Source organism: Cnephaeus nilssonii (assembly GCF_951640355.1).
Source record: "Cnephaeus nilssonii genome assembly, chromosome: 5".
In the NCBI taxonomy this organism is placed as follows: domain Eukaryota; kingdom Metazoa; phylum Chordata; class Mammalia; order Chiroptera; family Vespertilionidae; genus Cnephaeus; species Cnephaeus nilssonii.
Window position 1 is genome coordinate 84,764,773 of NC_137076.1, and position 19,374 is coordinate 84,784,146.

Consider the following 19,374-nt stretch of genomic DNA (forward strand, 5'->3'; position numbering starts at 1 on the left):
CCCCTCTCTGTAAAAAATCAATAAAATATATATATTTTTAAAAAACTGCATAGTAACAGTGTATATTGTCTATCAGACATTATATTATCTTCTCTGGTTGTTACTCTTAAATTTGTTCTGTCGCTTACTGAGAAAACTATGGTCAAGAGAAGCTAAAGAACTTGCCCAAGGTCATATAACTTGATGTCATGCAGATTCATTTTCTACCGAAATCTCAAAACTCCAGTCCTGCTCGTACCTCAGTTAATGACACAAGCATCCTCCTAGTCTATGCCCTTAGAAGTCTCAGCAACAGGTTATATGGTTCTCTTTCCAATCAATCCATTCAATCGGTCGACAGGTTGTGTTTGTTTTCTTTCTAACATCTCTCAACAGTCAATGTCATTCTCTCCCTTGTGACTACTAATGGCTGAGTTTCAACAAATGGACAGCTAAAATATTAACAAGAAAATCTATAGGTGAATTATAGGTTTTATTTACTTTGTTCTTTTGACTAATTTTCTATAATAAATATGTGTTACTTGCCAATCACCAAAAATATTAATAACTAGAGGCCCGGTGCATGAAATTCGTGTGCGGGTATGGTCCCTGGACCTGGCCTGCAATCAGGGCCATCTTCCTTGGCTGCCCGCAGCAAGCCCCAACCCCAACGCCACCCACCCCCGGTTCCCCATTCGCCATCAGGTGATCAATCAGTGCCTGACGGCCGGGGGAAGGGACGGAGAGGTCGGTTGTTCCCACCCACTCGCCAGCCCCAGCCCCATCGCGGGTTGCCCTCTGTGTGTGGGGTGACCAGCAGGGCAGGGGCCTTGGCCTGGTGCTGCGTGCGTCCCCTGCCACCCACCCCCGGTTCCCTGTTCGCCATCAGGAGATCAGAGCCGGCCAGCCAGGGGAAAGGGACCAAGAGGTGGTCAGTGCACCTCATAGTGATTGATCCAGCAGTTGTTCTGGTCCTTCCACCGTTAGGGTCAATTTGCATATTACCCTTTTATTACAGAGGATAAGGCTCTGATGATCATTTTCATACAAACAAAAATTATTCTTTAAAGGCTCTGTGCTACCAAGAACCATTTTCAACACAGGAGTATGCTAACTTCTGGCTTATCCTTCACTTAAAGTCTCCTTAATTACCTGATGGCTTTCTCTCCCCAGGACCACCACACTGCCTCCCAATGGGGTCCCTGTCTCCAGCGGGGACTCTACCACCCACAATGCCCAGAGTCAGTGTCCTACACACACACTGATGTCATCACTGGCTGTTTACTAAGGCAGAGAATAAAGCCCATGTCCTTAGCTAAGATTCATCCATATTGTTGCATGTAGCTATTGTTTATTCATTTTCATTGCTTCATTGTGTTCTATTGTTTGAAAATTCTCCAAATTATATATCCACTCTACTGAAGATGGACATTTAGAATGGACCCAGTTTGGAGCTATTATCACCGGTGCTATAATGAAAATATGCATAACGCATCCAGGTACATATGTGCATAAGAGTCTCTAGGAAGTGGTTCTCAACCTTTCTAATGTCGCGACCCTTTAATACAGTTCCTCATGTTGTGGTGACCCCCAACCATAACATTATTTTCGATGCTACTTCATAACTGTAATTTTGCTACTATTATGAATCATAATGTAAATATCTGTGTTTTCCGATGGTCTTAGGCGACCCTGCTAGTGGTTCTCAACCTGTGGGTCGCAACCCACAGGTTGAGAACCACTGCTGTAGAGTATCTAGCAATTAAATATCTTGGCCACAGGATAGGCACACTTTCTATTTTAATAGATTAATGCCAAATGTTTTTCTGAATGGTTGTACCTGTATTTTTTCTTCTTCATTGCATCAATGCCAATTGCAATGATTAGCACATGGTAGAAAATCAATAATGCATTAGGAACAAAAGGATGGAGCAAAGAAGAGAGGGTAGGGGAAAGGAAGGGAAGAAGCAAAAGAAGAGGAGAAAGTGATAGTACATCTCAATATTTATGTCAGGGGAATTGAACCAAATATCTAGGAGCTCCACCTGCTAAAGTCAGTAGGGGACAGCCTTCACCTGGCTGAGAGATAAGCCCCACAGTAACTGGACAATTATGTAAAAAGAGGAGGCTCATTCACTTGTATCTGAGTCACATCTATCGGTTGGTCCACAGGCGAACATAATTCAACATAGGACACAATGGAATCACAACAAAGAAAGCACAGCTCAAATTTCTGAACACCTTTGTGAAAGTGAATGGCAGTTTATACCATCAGTCTCCTACTTTGGGGTCATTTAAAATTCTGGTTCCTTCTGGATTGGGGAAAATAACAAAGTTCAGAGGAAATATGGATCAGGAACTAATCCCCAGAGCAAGAAAATACCAGCTCTGAATCCTGAATACAACGATTTCCAGGAAAACAACAGCTGTTAGTAAGAACCTGTCCCTGAGGTATAGACTGGTAGGTGTGGCAAACCTTGACTAATTGTTTTCATGATGGAATTTAATCAAAGTATCTGAGGGGAAATGAAGGTTCCACAGATATTCTTATTGTGGTGACATCTCCTGCAGTCTGTGAACTGGCCTGGTAGGAGGTGTCAGGCTATCGGTCCCACCGGTGCATGCCTCACATCCAGGGCTGGCTTCCAGGATGTGTGATCCATGTGGCCGCACAGGCTCAGCTGTCAGAAGGGCTGCACACTTAGTTGAATGCCCTCCTATCACTATTTTGAAATTCTTAACCATTTTTGAGCAAGGGACTCTGGATTTTCGTTTTGTACTGGACCCTGGAAATATAGGTCTGCACAACACTACCAACTGCCATGCCCTGGGGAGTTGTCTGAGATGCTTAAGAATGCATGTTGCAGTTTAGCAATACCTAATAAAAGCCTCAAACCCTTGGACACATAACACTTACCTCTAACAATACTGCCTAAGCAAATAATCTTAGAGGAGGACTTAGGCCAGCCTATAAAGATATTCACCACATCATTATTTATAACAGTAAATCATGTAAATATTGCAAATGCCCCCAAATTAGGATATTAATAAAGCACACTAAAATATTTTTATCCAATAAGTACATGTAATCAGTCACAAATAAATCATTTTTTTAAATGGCATATTTAATAAGGAAAGATGGTCCCAAATGTAATGATAAGTTAATGTATAAGTCAGAATATCACATAAAGGATGATTTCATGTTTGTAAAAATGAGTAAATAAATTTCACCAACTGTAGTATGCTCCCACAACGGAATGCTACACAGCAATGGGAAAAGAACAAACTATCAATACATATAAGATGATGCTCATAGACAGGATGTTGAGCAAAAGAAAACTGAAACAACAGAGCACAGAGTGTACAATTCCATCCACGTGAACAGCAACCCCAGGCAGAACTAATCTATAAGGTCAGAATATTGGTTTCCTTTGGGGTCACTGACCAGAAAGAGCACATACCTAAAGAGGGCATGAACATATTATGTTCTTTTTTCTCATGTGTATTTTGTAACTGTTCTACTATGAACATGGAATACACATGAAAAAAGAGGAAGCATTATATCTATACTAATAATAGCCTAGGGCCATCATGACCTAAATGACCAGACAGATAGATGACCAGTCACCAGGAAGTGCACGGAGCACCTCTTGGTCCCTCCCTCGCAGCCCAGAGGCTCCTATCACTGCAAGGCTGGTGGCAGGCAGGCAGGTGGGGCATCAGGAGATGAGCAGGGTGAGGCGGGCAAGGCAAGGTCATTAGCCTCTGGCCCAGGGCCAGTCCAGAGGCCTAACGAACTAGCTGATGCCGCGGCAGCTGCAGATCAGGCCCAGAGAGAGGCCTGGAGAGAGAGGCAGGGCCTGATCAGCAGCCGTTGCAGCTGCTGGCAAGGCCTGGAGAAAGAGGGGGCGGGGGCCTGATCTGCAGCTGCTGTGGAGGCTGCAGATCAGGTCCAGAGATAGGCGTAGAGAGAAAGGCAGCTGTCAGCGAGGCCATTCTGGATTTCCCAGAAGAGCCAATAGCTACCGAGGAGGTGAAGCTTTTGACACTGACTGGCATAGAAACCGACCAATCAGAACCTAATCTGGGTGAACTGCGAGAAGACAATGGCTAACTAGGAGGCAGAGCTTTTGACGCTGACTGGCATAGAAACCGACCAATCAGAACCTAATCTGGCCGAAACCGGTTTGACTCAGTGGATAGAGCGACGGCCTGCGGACTCAAGGGTCCCAGGTTCGATTCCGGTCGGGGCATGTACCTTGGTTGCGGGCACATCCCCAGTGGGGGGTGTGCAAGAGGCAGCTGATCGATGTTTCTCTCTCATCGATGTTTCTAACTCTCTATCCCTCTCTCTTCCTCTCTGTAAAAAATCAATGAAATATATTTAAAAAAAAAAAAAAAAAAGAAAAGAACCTAATCTGGGTGAACTGCTAAGGCAGAACCTAAGGTGGGGGCTGAGGAGGGGTTTTAAGGGCAATAGGTGTTTGGTATAAGATGTAAGAAAGCGGTTCAATTTTTTAATAACCAGTTTGGCAGTATAGTGCATATGGCTGGCTATCAGTCCAGATATAGGGAATATGTATTTTTGTCTGCAAAGAACATCTCCTGCTGAAAAAGGCTCCCCGCCCCCCATTTAAGCAATACTATCCTATATAATCTATCTATACTAATAAAAGGGTAATATGGTAACTATACTGGGTCAACTGGCCATCTTCCAGACATCTGACTTCCTTCCAGACAAAGCCATGGTGGTGGGGGCCAAGACAAAGGCAGTTAGGGGCGATCAGGCTGGCAAGGGAGGACAGTTGGGGGGTGAGATCAGGCCAGGAGGGGGTTAGGGGCAATCAGGCCAGCAGGGAAAAGCAGTTAGGGGCGATCAGGCTGACAGGGGAGAGCAGTTGGGGGCAATCAGGCTGGCAGGGGAGCAGTTAGGAGTGATCAGGCAGGCAGGCAGAGTGGTTAGGGGCAATCAGGCAGGCAGGCAGGTGAGCGGTTAGGAGCCAGCGGCCCCAGATTGTGAGAGGGATGTCCAATTGCCAGTTTAGGCCCAATCCCTGTGTGATGGGGCCTAAACCGGCAGTTGGACATCCCCCAAGGGGTCCTCAATTGGAGAAGGTGCAGCTGGGCTAAGGGAACCGCCCCCCCCACCCCGTGCACAAATTTCATGCACTGGGCCTCTAGTTTCAATATAATAAAGAATACTTAGATCAAGATTCATTCAATCTTGACATATGTGAGGGCTGGAGGGTTTTCCTAACTTCAGACATGAGGCCACTGAGTCATCCCAGAGCAGAGGGGAGAATCAAACAGAACAAGCTAGGAATTACCACTCCTCAGTTCCTCTTACCCCTACAACCCTCTTGAGGTCAGATGCATATTAAATGCAGCAGCCTCCACCTCCAGCACAGAAAATGTCTCAAAATGTAGCCATAAATGCACACCAGGAAACTGAACTCAGCTTGTCAGTTTTATTTTCCATCTCTTTGCTTAGCTACTAATACAAGTCGTGCTTAGAAAGATGGAGGAGGCAGAGCCTTAAACTAAGTAGACTGTCATCAGGTTCTGTTTATTGTCTCATGACGTCTAAGTTGTTCTGCATGAGATCCTTGCCTGTTTAATAAAATATTATAATTTTTTTTGTTAATTCTCACCAAGGATATTTTTTCCATTGATTTTTAGAGAAAGTGAAAGGAAGGGAGGGAGGGAGGGAGAGAAAGAAACATTGATGCAAGGGAGACACATTGATTGGTTGCCTCCTGCACACACCCCAACTGGGGATTAAAACCCCAACCCAGATATGCGCCCTGGACCAGGAATTGAACCCACAACCCTTTGGTGCACAGGCCGACACTCTAACCACTGAGCAACACTGACCAGGACTAAAATATTTTTTAATACTGAAACTTTTTATTTACTACAGATGCAAGAAACTTAAGAAAAGGGAAGGGCAGGGAAGGGAAGGGGAGGCCGTTCTTAAACTTAAGAAAAGGGAAGGGGAGGGGAGGGGAGGGGAGGGGAGGGGAGGGGAGGGGAGGGGAGGGGAGGGGAGGGGAAGGGAGGGGAGGGGGAAAGGAAGGAAGGAAGGAAGGTTAAAATGGCATCTGCTCCATAAGAAAACAACACATTTTGACACGAATCCAACTCAAGCCTCCCTTCTTCATCCCTTACTTCCACTGATTATTCCTCTCTTGTATAAATTGAAGAGGACCCTCATCTGAGTTTTGCTACTTTCTAACATGGTGTTTCTGCTAAAAGTGTTCACTGTTTGCTGGAGAGCCAGATTATCAACTGCTCATGCTTTATGAGATTGGCAGGAATGTTGCACAAAAGGGAGCTCCAAAAGGGCTGCCAGCTAGATGCTTGCTCACCCCTGTGCCCACAGGGTACAGCCAGGTGATCAGGGGCTTTCAAACTGAGCTGCTCATCAGATTTACCTGGAGGACTTTTTTTTTTTGTTTTATCCTCACTCGAGGATATATATATATTTTTTATTGATTTCAGAGAGGGAGAGAGAGATAGAAACATCAATGATGAGAGAGAATCATTGATTGGCTGCCTCCTTCACAGCCCCTACTGGGGATCGAGCCCGCAACCTGGGCATGTGCCCTTGACTGGAATCGAACCTGGGACCCTTTAGTTGAAGGCCGACGCTCTATCTACTAAGTCAAACCAGCTAGGGCTGGAGGAGTTTTTAAGACAGTAATTTCCAGGAGCCAGCCCAAGGACTAGAATTATCTCCAGGCTTACCCTCCCACCCCGCTCCAAGCCCTGCATTAACACACAACTCAAAAAAAAAAAAAGGGGGGGGGGTAGGAGGATGAAAAATAAATCCAGAGGCATTCACTAAAATATTTCAAAAGCTCTTACTTGGAAATGGCACAGAATGCTCTCTTGGCTGAACATCATTGTTTCCAGTTCAATCATCACCATCCATTGCAATAAAACAGCTTACTCCATTTTTCAAAGTTAGTACTTTAAGGAATCACCCCACTTTGAACATAGCATTTATATTCACCATTAGTTCCAACAACAACTTGCATTTATCTAGTGCCTTATACCCTCCAAGTGAGGAACATCTCCATTTATTATCTTATTAAACCTTTACATCACTGTGAGGGAGCTCGGCCAGCTTTATCCCTTTAGCCCAGAGCCAAACGGCATGGCAGCATCCAAGCAGCAACACCATTGATAGGTCTCCATATGAATGGTTCCAGATTCCCTCTACATCGAATTTCCTACCAAATCCTATTGGACTTTCCCAATTGCACTTGCCCCTCCTACTGGTGCCATCCCTTTTCAGGTCCCTCCCTTCGTGCCCACTTCAGCCCATGAAGAGCACTATCTGTAACTCCTTGCGCAGATGGTCATTCGTCATTCATTCAACAAATGGCCACGGAGCCTCCTCTACGAGCCGAGTACCATGCTAGGTACACACTGAAGGTACAGGTACAGCAGAATGGGAAAACAGAGACCTGTTATGTGAGCACAAACATAAAAGGCAAGCGAGTATCTTTTGGAGAGCAGTCTTACTGAGCCAAAAAGAAGGCTCCTGCACAGATGTCATATTTACACGGAGAAGGCCTGGAAATCCAGGTCAATGTGAGCACAGGGAGTCATGTTTTGGGACAAATACAGTGATATTTATTCAGGCTATTAGATAATTACACCCTCAAGCTCTTTATCACCAGGATTAGAGATTAGAAATAATACCGAAGTAAAGTTAACAGAGCCAGAATATTTTCATATCGCAGTGAAAGCAGGTTTGGCAGTCAACTAAAAAGGCCAGTGCTAAACACATGAAACTTAACAAAATGTCCAGTTTGCTCCTGGAAACAAATAAAAGACTTCAGAGTAAGAAAAAAATAGATACACAAAGAAAAATGCCCCAATATTAGCCCCTTGAAACATGCACATTATACTATTTGTGATTCACCAGATAAAAATTCGAAACTTGGGATGTTTTAATCCAGGAGTTGAAAAACAAAAATTTCTAAATGTTACCTACCTTATTTGTTAGAATGGAGACTGTTCATACGAATAACTTCAATTCTAAGGGAAATTCGTTGAACTAAGAACAGTTGCTCATCCCATTCATTTAATCTGTGTGTAAAGCTTGACTTTGGCTTGTTTCTTTCACTGTATTTCAGGAGAAATGTCTTTGATATTTTATAAAAATTGAGTCAACATATCAGATGTGATTAATACATATTCTACTAGGCTGAGCACTTGGAAATCTCAGGAATTGGATCTGTAAGCATCAATGGATAAGCAGAAACTCTTAAGACGTGGGAAGGTGAAGACACTGGCATTAGAATGCTCTATGCTGAGTCTGGAAGAATGGTCCCGCTACTCAAAAGCAAAACCCCCAGCTCCACAACATCATAAACAGAGGACTCCCCACTGATGGGATAGCTTAAACCTTGCTTCAAGATAAGAAAAACCTTATTGCTTATCGCAAAAACCCAAACAGCTATGGTGAAAGAGCAACGCCCAAGAAAATGCTTTTATAAGATGATTATCTTTTAGAATTGCATTACTTGGATAAGGTAAATGTCCATTATTAAAGACAGGTCAAATGCATATCCATTATATTCCCACATAGTCCAATAAAAACTAACAAAAGAATAAGAAACTAACAAATATATTTTAAAGAAGGAAAGCAAACCCAAAATCATAAGAAATGAATAAGCTTATCTCAGAATGTAGGGTTTCAGAGGGCAGAAACCACGACTTTGCTTTCTGAGAAATTAAAGCAATGTACTCCATTCTCCACTAGCAAAAGCAAATGCCCCTGTCCTGTTCCACATATTAAATAAAGCACATTCCTACAAGAGCTGGCTGTCAATTTTTTATTTTTTTTTATTTCTACTCTCCGATTTGGGACAAGTGTCCAAGGGAAAGCTGTGCATTGGCCCAACATCTCTGACTCCGGAAACAGGCAGCTCCTCAGAGCTCCAAGCGTGATGCCCCTGGGTCTACGGCAGCCACAGTCACGGCACGGACCAGGAAGAAAACCAGAACACAGGGGATTTGGTCCCTGCCAAATGCTTGCATTAACTCTGGATGCTTTCCCTCCAGTGCTCAAATCTCACGCTGGACCTAACATGGAAGGGTTCCTCCCTCCCATGCCTCTTGGATTGAGGAGCTCTTATCCCCGAGAGGGTGTGCTGAAGAAACTCAAAGTCACAACACGGAACACCTTCCTGCAACCTAATGGGAACAATTATAAACGGTTTCTGCAGTAAGATAATATATGCTAAAGGTGGGAGTCATGTGGATTTTTAAGATTCTGATGATAGCAACAATAAAGGTAGTAATACTAGACATTAACATTTATCGACTACTCTCATTTGACGGTCACAGCAATCCCCTTCATACTGATGAGGAAACTGAGGCTTGGAGAAGTGGAGTAAATTGTGCAAAGGCATATAATCATAGTTCAGAAGTGGGATTCTACCCAAGATCGCCAGTTACTGTGGCATCGGATGAGAACCTGTAGAAGTCTAGAGGAGCCAGGTGGGCTGTGTGAGTAAAGCAGGCTGTAGACTGTTAGACAACTGAGCCAGGCATACAAAGACAAGAGACTATGAGGCTGCCTTAGTTCCTGCTAGCTTTCCAGTTCCTGGTTCCTATCCCATGGGAGGCCCGCTCATGGATAGAGAGATCCCTGTATTCATTTGCATTGGTATGTTTCTATTACTTCCAAAGCATGACAAAGACAATGGGCACCAAGGTGAAGAGGGAAAGGGTGTGCAGTACCTCCTCCTTGCTAGTATTCTTCAATTATTTATCCAGGTGCCCCTCCCCTCTCCCATGCAGTCTTTTGTTTCAGGATATCCCTTCCAATGATTTTCAGACAGAGTGGAAGGGAGGGAGAAGGGGAGAGAGAGAGAGAGAGAGAGAGAGAGAGAGAGAGAGAGAGAGAGATAAAACATCAATTGGTTGCCTCCCACACATGCCCCGACCGGGGCCAGGGAGCGAATTTGCAACGGAGGTGCGTGCCCTTGACTGGGAATCAAACCCCATGACCCTTCAGTCCAGAAGCCAACACTCTAACCACTGAGCAAAACCAGCTAGGGCAAGAATAAATTTTATTATATGTAAATAATATCTCAATAAACCTGAGAATTAAAATTTCTCCTTTAGAGAAACATTCACATATGGCATTTATGAGGATTATAAGCCTTACCAATATTGCAGTACTGTTTATAATTTAAAAAAACAACAACTGGAAACCACCAGAACATCTGTCAAAAAAGAAAAAGCTAAATAGAATATAGTGTAATCATAAGGTGGAAGATGATGCAACAGTTCAAAGGAATATGGCATATATATATATATGTGTGTATATATATATATATATATATATATATATATATATATATGTTATGGATAAAGTTTAGAAACATTCTATTAACCAAAAAAGATAAGGGCACAATGGTTCACACAGAATGAAAGCATGTATGTAAAAGCAGATATATGAAACCATACTATGCAGGCTTTGTGAGTACACAGGTGAGTACCTGAGGGATCTCTTAAAAGTCTAGAAAAATACTCAGCTCAGTGATGACACTCACTGCCTCTGGAGAAGGCAAAAGACACCAGGATTGAACAGGGTGGCCAGAAAGGAGGTGAGCTCTATCGTTTTCCCTCCATAAGGAAATCTACTCATTAATTACCTGTGTGATTAAAAATTAATAATGTGTAATTTATGTGAGAAGTAAACAGAGGTTATAAGTATGAAATCATAGGTGCTTTTTATTAAATTTATTGGGGTGACATTGATTAATACAATCATATAAGTTACAAGTATACATTATAGCTTTTTAATACATGTGCTCATCTGTGCATCCCTGCACCCAACCTACATACACACACACATGCAACACACAGAGAGGTGATCTTACCAATTTGGATTTTCCATACTTTCCCGGAAAACAGACTCTTCCTTCATGGATGCATACTGTGTCCACGTAAGGCAGTGACTCTGGATAGCCATGCTTCTTTTCTGGGGATTGAGCCAGGATTCCTCTTCTAACTGGATATCGGGTATCTTTAAAATGCTCACCTGTCCAAAAGAGGGAGGACAGCTTTCTCAATTTTGGAAGAGCAGGCTACATGAAGACTGTGCCCAGAAGTGCTTTCAGTCTTGGATAATTAAGAGGAGAAATGATCCTAATATGTGGCTGTAAGTCCTTGATAATCAAACGTACTATGACCTTACTAAGTGCTGGTGAGGACGTGCAAATGGCCTGGGATTTATGTAGGCCATCCAGTCCTTGGCCTGATTTCCCTAACTGCTAGGCACTAAGCAAATTATCAGCCTCCTTCGCATCTCCTCTAGGGCTGGTTATGGCCTTCTTAAATTGGCGGATTCTAACTGGGCCGACTATGGGCTCATGTGCAGGACAATATCAGGTAAAATATTTTCTTCATTTTAAACTCTGTCTATACCTAGAAATGTATGCTTTCCTAGGTGAGGAGACATGGAAAACTGCAAAGGCAGAACTATACAAGTCAAAGGTGTCCTTAAATTATTTAAGAATTGAGACACAACACAAAGTTGAATGCCTTTTTAAATAATAGATTCAAAGTATGTATATAGGTCAAAGGCAGGCAGGGCACGCACTTGGCGGAAAAAGCCAGTAAGAATTTTTGCTGCACAAATTGCAACACACTTTACCCCCTGGAAAATAAAAGAAAGCTCATTTCCATTGTCATATCACCTTTCTTCCCACTAAAGAATGTGACAGAAGTGATAGAAGCCACCATTTTTCCTACAGACGGCGCAGCAATGTCATTTCCAAGCTCGTGGGCAGGAGCCCAGCTGGGCTCCACGTCACACACAGAATCACTTCCAGGCTGAAACAACCATCTGAGAATTTTTAAAACTGTGAATCAGGATGCTCTCCTCGTATTTCCTAATGATGCTAAAAAGGCTCTGGTCACTAATTTCTCTACAGTTTGAGCAATGTGATTTAAAATTTCCACTTACCTTTTTTTCCAACAATCACCAGTGTGCTGAAGGATTTCAAAGAAAGAAAACAATTTGCTATCATGAAGATTTCACCATCAACACCATCACTTTACAGAAACATACATAAAAAGGCTTATGGAGAGCACCAAGAGCATTCTACTCCCTGAAATAAGGGTCCTCCCTGAGAGTGAAACAGAAACTGAAGCTTTTACCTCCCCTACTAAAGACCTGACAAAATATCTACCATCTGCTCACCTCTGACCATTGTTACTTAAGAGTCACATCTAACCATGGACAGATAAGGAAAGATGGTCACTTGATGTCAAATGTCCAAGGTATCTTTAAAATAAGTGCAGACCAGCTCTATGTCCACTAAGAGTCATCCACAAAAGAGAGAGACACAGAACCAGACAGGAAAACAACTATCTCCAGTGGCATCTGCCAGAACTGAGGTTGGCCCTGGCTGGTGTGGCTCGGTTGTTTGGGTGTCATCCCATGCACTGAAAGGTGGCCGGTTAGATTCCAGGTTGGGGCACATGCCCAGGTTTCAGTCTCCATCTCCTGTAGGGAGCGTGCAGCAGGCAGCCGATCAATGTTTTGCTCTCACATTGATGTTTCTCTCTCCCTCCCTCTCCCTTCCTTTCTCTATGAAACCAATAAAAAAAATCTTAAAAAAAAACACAGCATTACTTCTCATGCCTGACCTCAGGCTGGTTTCTAGGGCACTGAAAATGCTCCAGGCAGTGGGCCCTCAGGGGTTCATGAAAAGAAGGAGGTAAAAACTGAAGCTGGATATAACAGACCTTTCTCTCTCTGAAGGGCTATGAGGCAGGAGAACTGGGAACGTTCTAACGCTGCTTTCCATCAGAAAATGCTCTTTTCATGACTAGAAAATTACCCAATGTTACACCAAAGCTGCTAAAATTTTGAAATGAATTTACCTTCCTTAAAATTTCTGGAACCACATTCCGACAGATTGCAATCCTCTTTCTATAGATGATCCCTGTTGACACATCTAGAAATAGAAAAATTTTACACTCAAAAGGATATTTAAGGAAATGTACGCTTGTCTACGGTCAATAAAACTTTGAATGTCGATCTCCATTTCCTATCTGTAGAATTCCTAAAAACAAAACCACATTTAACTCAAAACTTAGGGTCTCTGACCACTTTTCTGGGCCAAATCATTCCAAATACACTTATCTGTGATCAAGGAATATGTGTAAACTGCTACTCACAAGTGCACATTCTAAAATCAAGGATAAAAGATCACAAATTGTTCACTGCTGTGAACTATCAATGTCAACACTCCAATGACAATGGCCAGTGAGCCTCCTGCTCAACTCCAACAAAGAGAATGTTTTAACAAAAAAAAAAAATGGAGAATCTTATTCTACCATCTTCTGCACCAAACATGTTTTCAAGCCCAGATTTCTGGCTACAAAATTTAAACTTATAATTAATTATATTAGGCGTACCTTTCTCATAGGGGAGCAGGCTCCCCAAGACTGGAACTACTGTTTTGGAAGGAAGTTTCCAAAATAACATCAGGAATGTAAAAAAAACAAAAACAAAAAAGAAACCACTCAATAAATGTGAGTTCAGAAAAAGTTAGAGAAAAAGATAAACTTTGAAGCATTGTCATTTGTGCTGTGAATTCCTGTGACTAGGCCACACTCATTCGAGGTTGCTCACGGCTCTGGCCACAGGAGCCCTGAACCTGGTGCAAACCAGCTTCTGACTGGAAGCTGCTGACAGGGTAAGAAACTGGTCTGTCTTCTCTGCCGATCGGCACTCCTCCTGCCATCTCATCCCATGTGTGCAGCACACATACTGAAATGGATTAGCCACTCCTGCAGGCAAAGATGCCCTGGTCGATGGTGGAAATTATAATTAATGTTCCTATACCACTCTGGAATATGCACAGTGTTCTCTCATTTGATCTTCACAACAACCTAAAAGCAGGTTTATTATTTTCCCATTGAACGGATGAAGAGACTGAGCCTCCAAGAAGTTAGGTTATAGTAACAAAATCAGGACTTGCCAAATAACAAGTTCCTCCCACACTGAGTGCAGGTACCTGAGAAAATGTGTGTGGTTTTTTTTTAAATGTATTTATAAGAGTTGTGGAAGTGCAGAAAATAACCTCACAAGCAAAAGACAGTTTTCTGTTCACCGAGCACAGAGGCCTCAACGTCATGTAATGAAAAGTAGCATCTCATACGTTTACTCCGAAGGCTCCAGAACATGTCAGACCGGGGGCTGGGTGTCTCCAAAGGTTTAGACATGGATTGTGCCCATCATTATAGTTCCCTGCAGTGCCCAGGTCTCAAGTTCAAATACTGAGAGAGAAAATGCTTCCACAGGAGATATGAGGGACAGAGGAAAGACTCTTACACTCTAGTCCAGGGTCAGTAAACATTTTCTGTAAAGGGCCAGGTGGTAAATATTTTAGGTTTTGTGAACCTTATAGTCTCTATTGCAAAAATTCAACTCTGAAGTTGTCACCAGGAATCAGCCATAGATAAAATATAAACAAACAGGCATGGCTGAGTACCAATAAAACTTTATTGACAACAACAGGCCACACAAGCATAATTTATCATCCCTTGCTCTGGTCAATACTGAAACATAGTAAGTACAGTTATGGCCCCATAATCGAATCACTTTACAGTCACATCTCACACACATGCTATTAACCATTTGCCATCTCTAAAATGATATATGAATATGTTAGAGGTTATAATCATGCAACCTTGGACAAGTTATTCCTCTCTCTACGTTGGTTCCTTCATTCATTAAATAGAAGTAACCATAATACCTACCCCATACATTGTTTTGAAGATTAAATGAGTTAATAAAAGAAAATGTGGCTGGCACATATTAAGTGCTCAAAAATGTTAGCTGTTATAATTGTCATCAATGAATTATTAACTGAGAAAGTGGCAAGAGCATAGTAGGCAAACCTTCTACTGCTATCAGTGCTCAGTACTCTCTTCTCTCAGTCACCTCAAATATAGAATTACACCTGTTTAAAACAGCAGGCTACACACACACCACAAACAAACACACATCTTTACAAAAATCAGGATCACTTAATGCTCATCACTTAATGCTCATCACTGAAGTGAGGTAAATTCGGAGAACTTACCTCTTTTTTCCTCCACGGTGTTTACCGAGATGACATTTTTGTCCATGGGATTGGGATACTAAAAGAAAGCACATAGAGAAGAATTAGCATCCATCTTTCACTCAGGTGAACTATTCCGTAGTAACCACAGTTATGCGCGGGAACAGTAAATATTCTCCAAGCAACGTCTAAGGCCCGCTTTCAATCAAGGGCCTTCATTTTACTACTTCAGCCCAGGTAAGTGAGAGGCTAAACACAGCTGGGCCTGAATGAACTCTAGGAGGAAGCTTTCTTAGACCCAACCTAGTCCCAGATGCAGAGGGGGAGGTTAGGTGAAGCTAATCAATAACTAATACTAAAAATATTGAACCAGCCTTATTTAATCAAGAGTGTTCTTTGTGCCCGCCGCTGTGCTAAAGGCTTTACTCGCACAGCCTTGTTTCAATCCCCTAGCAGCCTCTTCGTTGTGACTTGGTTCTGGGATATCATTATCCCACCTTTCAGAAATGAAAACTGAATAAAGGTCAAAGAGCTTAGGGTCACCAGCTAGTGCGTGGGGAGCCAGGGAATTCAACCAGGCCTAACACAGAGTGGGTTCCTTCACTACTGTCCTATACCATTGCCTGGTAGCTGGGTTAGCATCTCAGGATTATAATCCTAGGAGTAGTCTATGCCAGGTCCTCAATAAACAGTTTATTGATTGACTGCATTCCCCTGAGGGACAATTTGGATATAGTAAGGCTGCTAGCAGCTAGCATTTTTGTCCTGGGCAGTGTATATATTTTCAGTTTAATTCTCACACCTATCCCATGACATACATGCTGTTTTTCCCCTTTCACAAGTGAGAATTAAGACTTGGATAAAGTAAGTAATTTTCTCAAAATCAGCCAGCTAATGAGCACAAGACTGTAATGTACCCACAGATGCTCTGTTGCCTTCCATGTCCACTTAACCTACACCCAAATCAGTTACTCAAATCCACCCCCTTCCGTTGCTCAGATGCAAAAAGAGAGACTTAGGGAGCAGCAGTGACCTCCTCAAAGCCACAGGACAGGTTGGCTGCTGGCTCAGGCCTGCTGAGCACCCCTTGGACTCTTTTCCCAGAGGTTTACTGCTCTATCGTGTGATCAAATCTGGAAAGAAAAGTACAGGAAGTCTTTTCCAAGACATCCTAAGGCGCTAAGGGGGAGGTGAGAGCAGCAAAGAGGCTGGGGGGCAAAAGAAGAGGGTCCTCCACCTGGCAAACTTGAACTACGAGTCTTCTGAACCTCAGGCAATAGGAGGCAAAACGCAGTGAGTGTGGTCTCCCCCACCACACACAGCTGGGTATGTGTGTGCTTGTGTGTGTGTGTGTGTGTGTGTGTGTGTGTGTGTGTGTGTGTGTGTGTAAGAGGCTGATTGATTGACTGACTGACTTTATCGAAAAGGGCCTTCACCTTCACACATTCCTTAAGATACCTGTGGCCCCAAAGAACACTGGATTAGAACAGAGTCTGAGAGAGCAGGAACATGGTCTGTCCCGGCCACTCCTGTATCACCTGCACAGTGTGTGGTGCCAGTGGGCACTGGATAAATATTTGCTGAATGAAGGAATGATTTGGCAGATAAACCTCACTGACCTCAGGGACCAATCTGAAAAATACACCTTACTTCTAGTTTGGAAACCAATCTGGGAAGAGCAATCCTAGTCCTCAGCAGTCTCACACCTCGTCATGCCCTGTGCCACAAGCTGTCACTCACACTTCCATCCTAGCAACTACAATCCTGATAACCAATCAGAAACATGGCTTTCTAAACAGTTATTCAATCATTCATTCATCCATTTTTGCTCCGGGAAGAAAATGCTCAAAATTATAATGACTGCTTTCTCAAAGTTTAGCCGTCAGTATTTCCTGAAGATAATGTCCACTACAAATGGTTGGGTTTAGCTGCTCTGTTCCTCAGCCAGGGACCTCACCTCACAGCACCTGTGAAGCAAAGGCAATATTTGAGATACACGGATGCCCTGAATTGTGTGTATGTGTTGTGTGTGTGTGTGTGTGTGTGTGTGTGTACTAGAACTTTCACACTAATGTAAAATGAGAGTACTTCCTTTACTACAGTCCTAGTTTGCTCATTTTTTACTCATCAGCACATCCTGACCGAATATTGTACATACAATGTAAGTTGTAGGAAGATTACTGAACTAAATTATGAAAGAGATTACACGTGTAATCACTAGAGAAGGGCAGTGATCAAAGTTTTCAGTCCTTATTACTTCACTTAGTTATCAGGGAAATTCCTAAAGAGTATAATAAACTCAGAAACGTCACACTTTTACATAATTCTTATATTTGTTTACTAAGTCAAAGGGTATGAGCCTAAATAATAGTGAAAACTCTATTTATTCTTCATTCAACAGTTTTTTGAGTAACTACCATGCCAGGCATTGTTCCAGACACTGAGAATATAGTAATAAAATAAACAAAATTGTAGCCACTTAGAGAGTTCACATGTTAGTTGGGGGAACAAATGATACACACACACACACACACACACACACACACACACACACACACACAGAGAGAGAGAGAGATATGAAGAAAATAAATCAGACTAAGGAATAAGAGGGGAATAAAAATTGTGGAGATAGGCCACTGTGAAATAAATAAGGGGTCCCCCATTAGATAATGCTTGTGAATAACAAAAGTAAAATGGACGTTTTATTAACCAAACACAAGAGATCCTGAACTATTCATTCCAGTAAAATCATCTGCAAGATTCAAGTCATTTTCCTATGTAACTACTTTTGGAGTTGCATAGTCATAAGCCTCACATTTCCAGACGAGAATGGGAAAAACATCAGAGGTCTGTGTACAACAGCTAAATTCCATGACATAAAAGGCAAGTGTTTGAACTTGTTTAAAAGTAAGGATTTACTGTGCTGAGGCTCCCCCTGCCTGGCATTACTTGAAATGATCTGACATCAGCTTGTGGTAACTTGACTATTCATGACTTAATTCACAAAAATTTATCTGAAGTCAGATAAGACAGGGTTGAGAGAGGGAAAGCTGCTCAGAGAGGTGACAGTGGAATGGATCGAGCTAGGTCGGGAGCAGCCCATTGAAGACTCTACTGTGGCCCTGCAGGGCGCTGCATTAGAGACTCCCATATGTACTATCTCATTCAGTCACCTCCAAAACAGTAAACCTATTAACAAGTGTTAAGGTAAGGAGTCTTAGTGTTGAAAGCACAATGGGATGGTGTAAAGCCTGCACACAAGCAAGGGCAGGCTTGGATTTTCTCCACACTAGAAACTCTCCTGAAAGCAAAGTGGTCTGATGACCCAGATCTCTTTCAAAAACCCTCTTTCAAAAAGTGGATCACAAATTGCAGTGGCATAAGAATTACTGCATGGGCCTGTGCACATTCGTCATGCATGCCATATTTTCTGGGTGACTTAAGGGATTTTTTAAGGTATATTTATCTTCATTTTGAACTTAGGATTTTCACTTTCTTCACAGAATGCATAAACTAAGTCCTTTCCCCAAGATACCAATCTATTGCAAAAATCACTATATGCATTACATGTATGTAACATCTAACAAGAGTAAAATGAGACTCTTCCACATTAGCATAAACCTTGCTTTCATTTATTTTTCATATATTAAAAGATAAGAGGCCAAAAACTTGCAAAATACTGGGTAAAAGCAAAATATACATAAAAACAAACACACAGCTATGAAAGTGAGAGGCCAAGAAATTTAGTCCATCTAATTACAGTGGAATGGATTAGATGGAAAAACACTCAATACATGTGTGAGAGGAGCTTCATGAAGATGTTATTTACCTTTCCTATTTACAGGAGAGGAAAAAAAAAAAATATATATATATATATACACACACACACACACACACACACACACTAGAGTCCCAGTGCATGAAATTCATGCACTGGAGGAGGGGTCCCTCAGCTCAGCCTGCCCCCTCTCACAGTCCAGGAGCCCTCAGGGGATGTCCTACTGATGGCTTAGGCCCGCTCCCCGCAGTCTGGCCTCCCTCTGTGGGAAGCGACTGGATAATCAGGGGAAGGCGCCACCCCCATCACCCCGCTGCTGCTGCCACTGCTGGCCCCCCGCAGCCACCAAGGTGTTTTCATCAACATGGACTCCAGTCCCTTCACCACAAAAAAATGACAACTTTCTTTAGGCATTTTCAAGATATCTCTTTCATAGGATATGACATTTCTTTCTTTCTTTTTTTATCCTCACCTGAGGATATTTTTCCATTGATTTTTAGAGAGTGTGGA

At 42.6% G+C, this 19,374-nt stretch overlaps 1 protein-coding gene across 1 annotated transcript in view; it reads right to left on the reverse strand.

Moving 5' to 3' along the window:
- PRELID2 (PRELI domain containing 2) overlaps positions 1–19,374 on the reverse strand; it is a 64,695-nt gene that overhangs the window by 35,368 nt on the left and 9,953 nt on the right. Inside the window, exons 2-4 of the mRNA XM_079772534.1 lie at positions 15,108–15,165; positions 12,898–12,971; positions 10,887–11,047 (exon numbers count right to left, since the gene is read on the reverse strand). Coding sequence (XP_079628660.1) covers positions 10,887–11,047; positions 12,898–12,971; positions 15,108–15,165 — 293 coding nt within the window. The remainder of the gene's footprint in view (positions 1–10,886; positions 11,048–12,897; positions 12,972–15,107; positions 15,166–19,374) is intronic.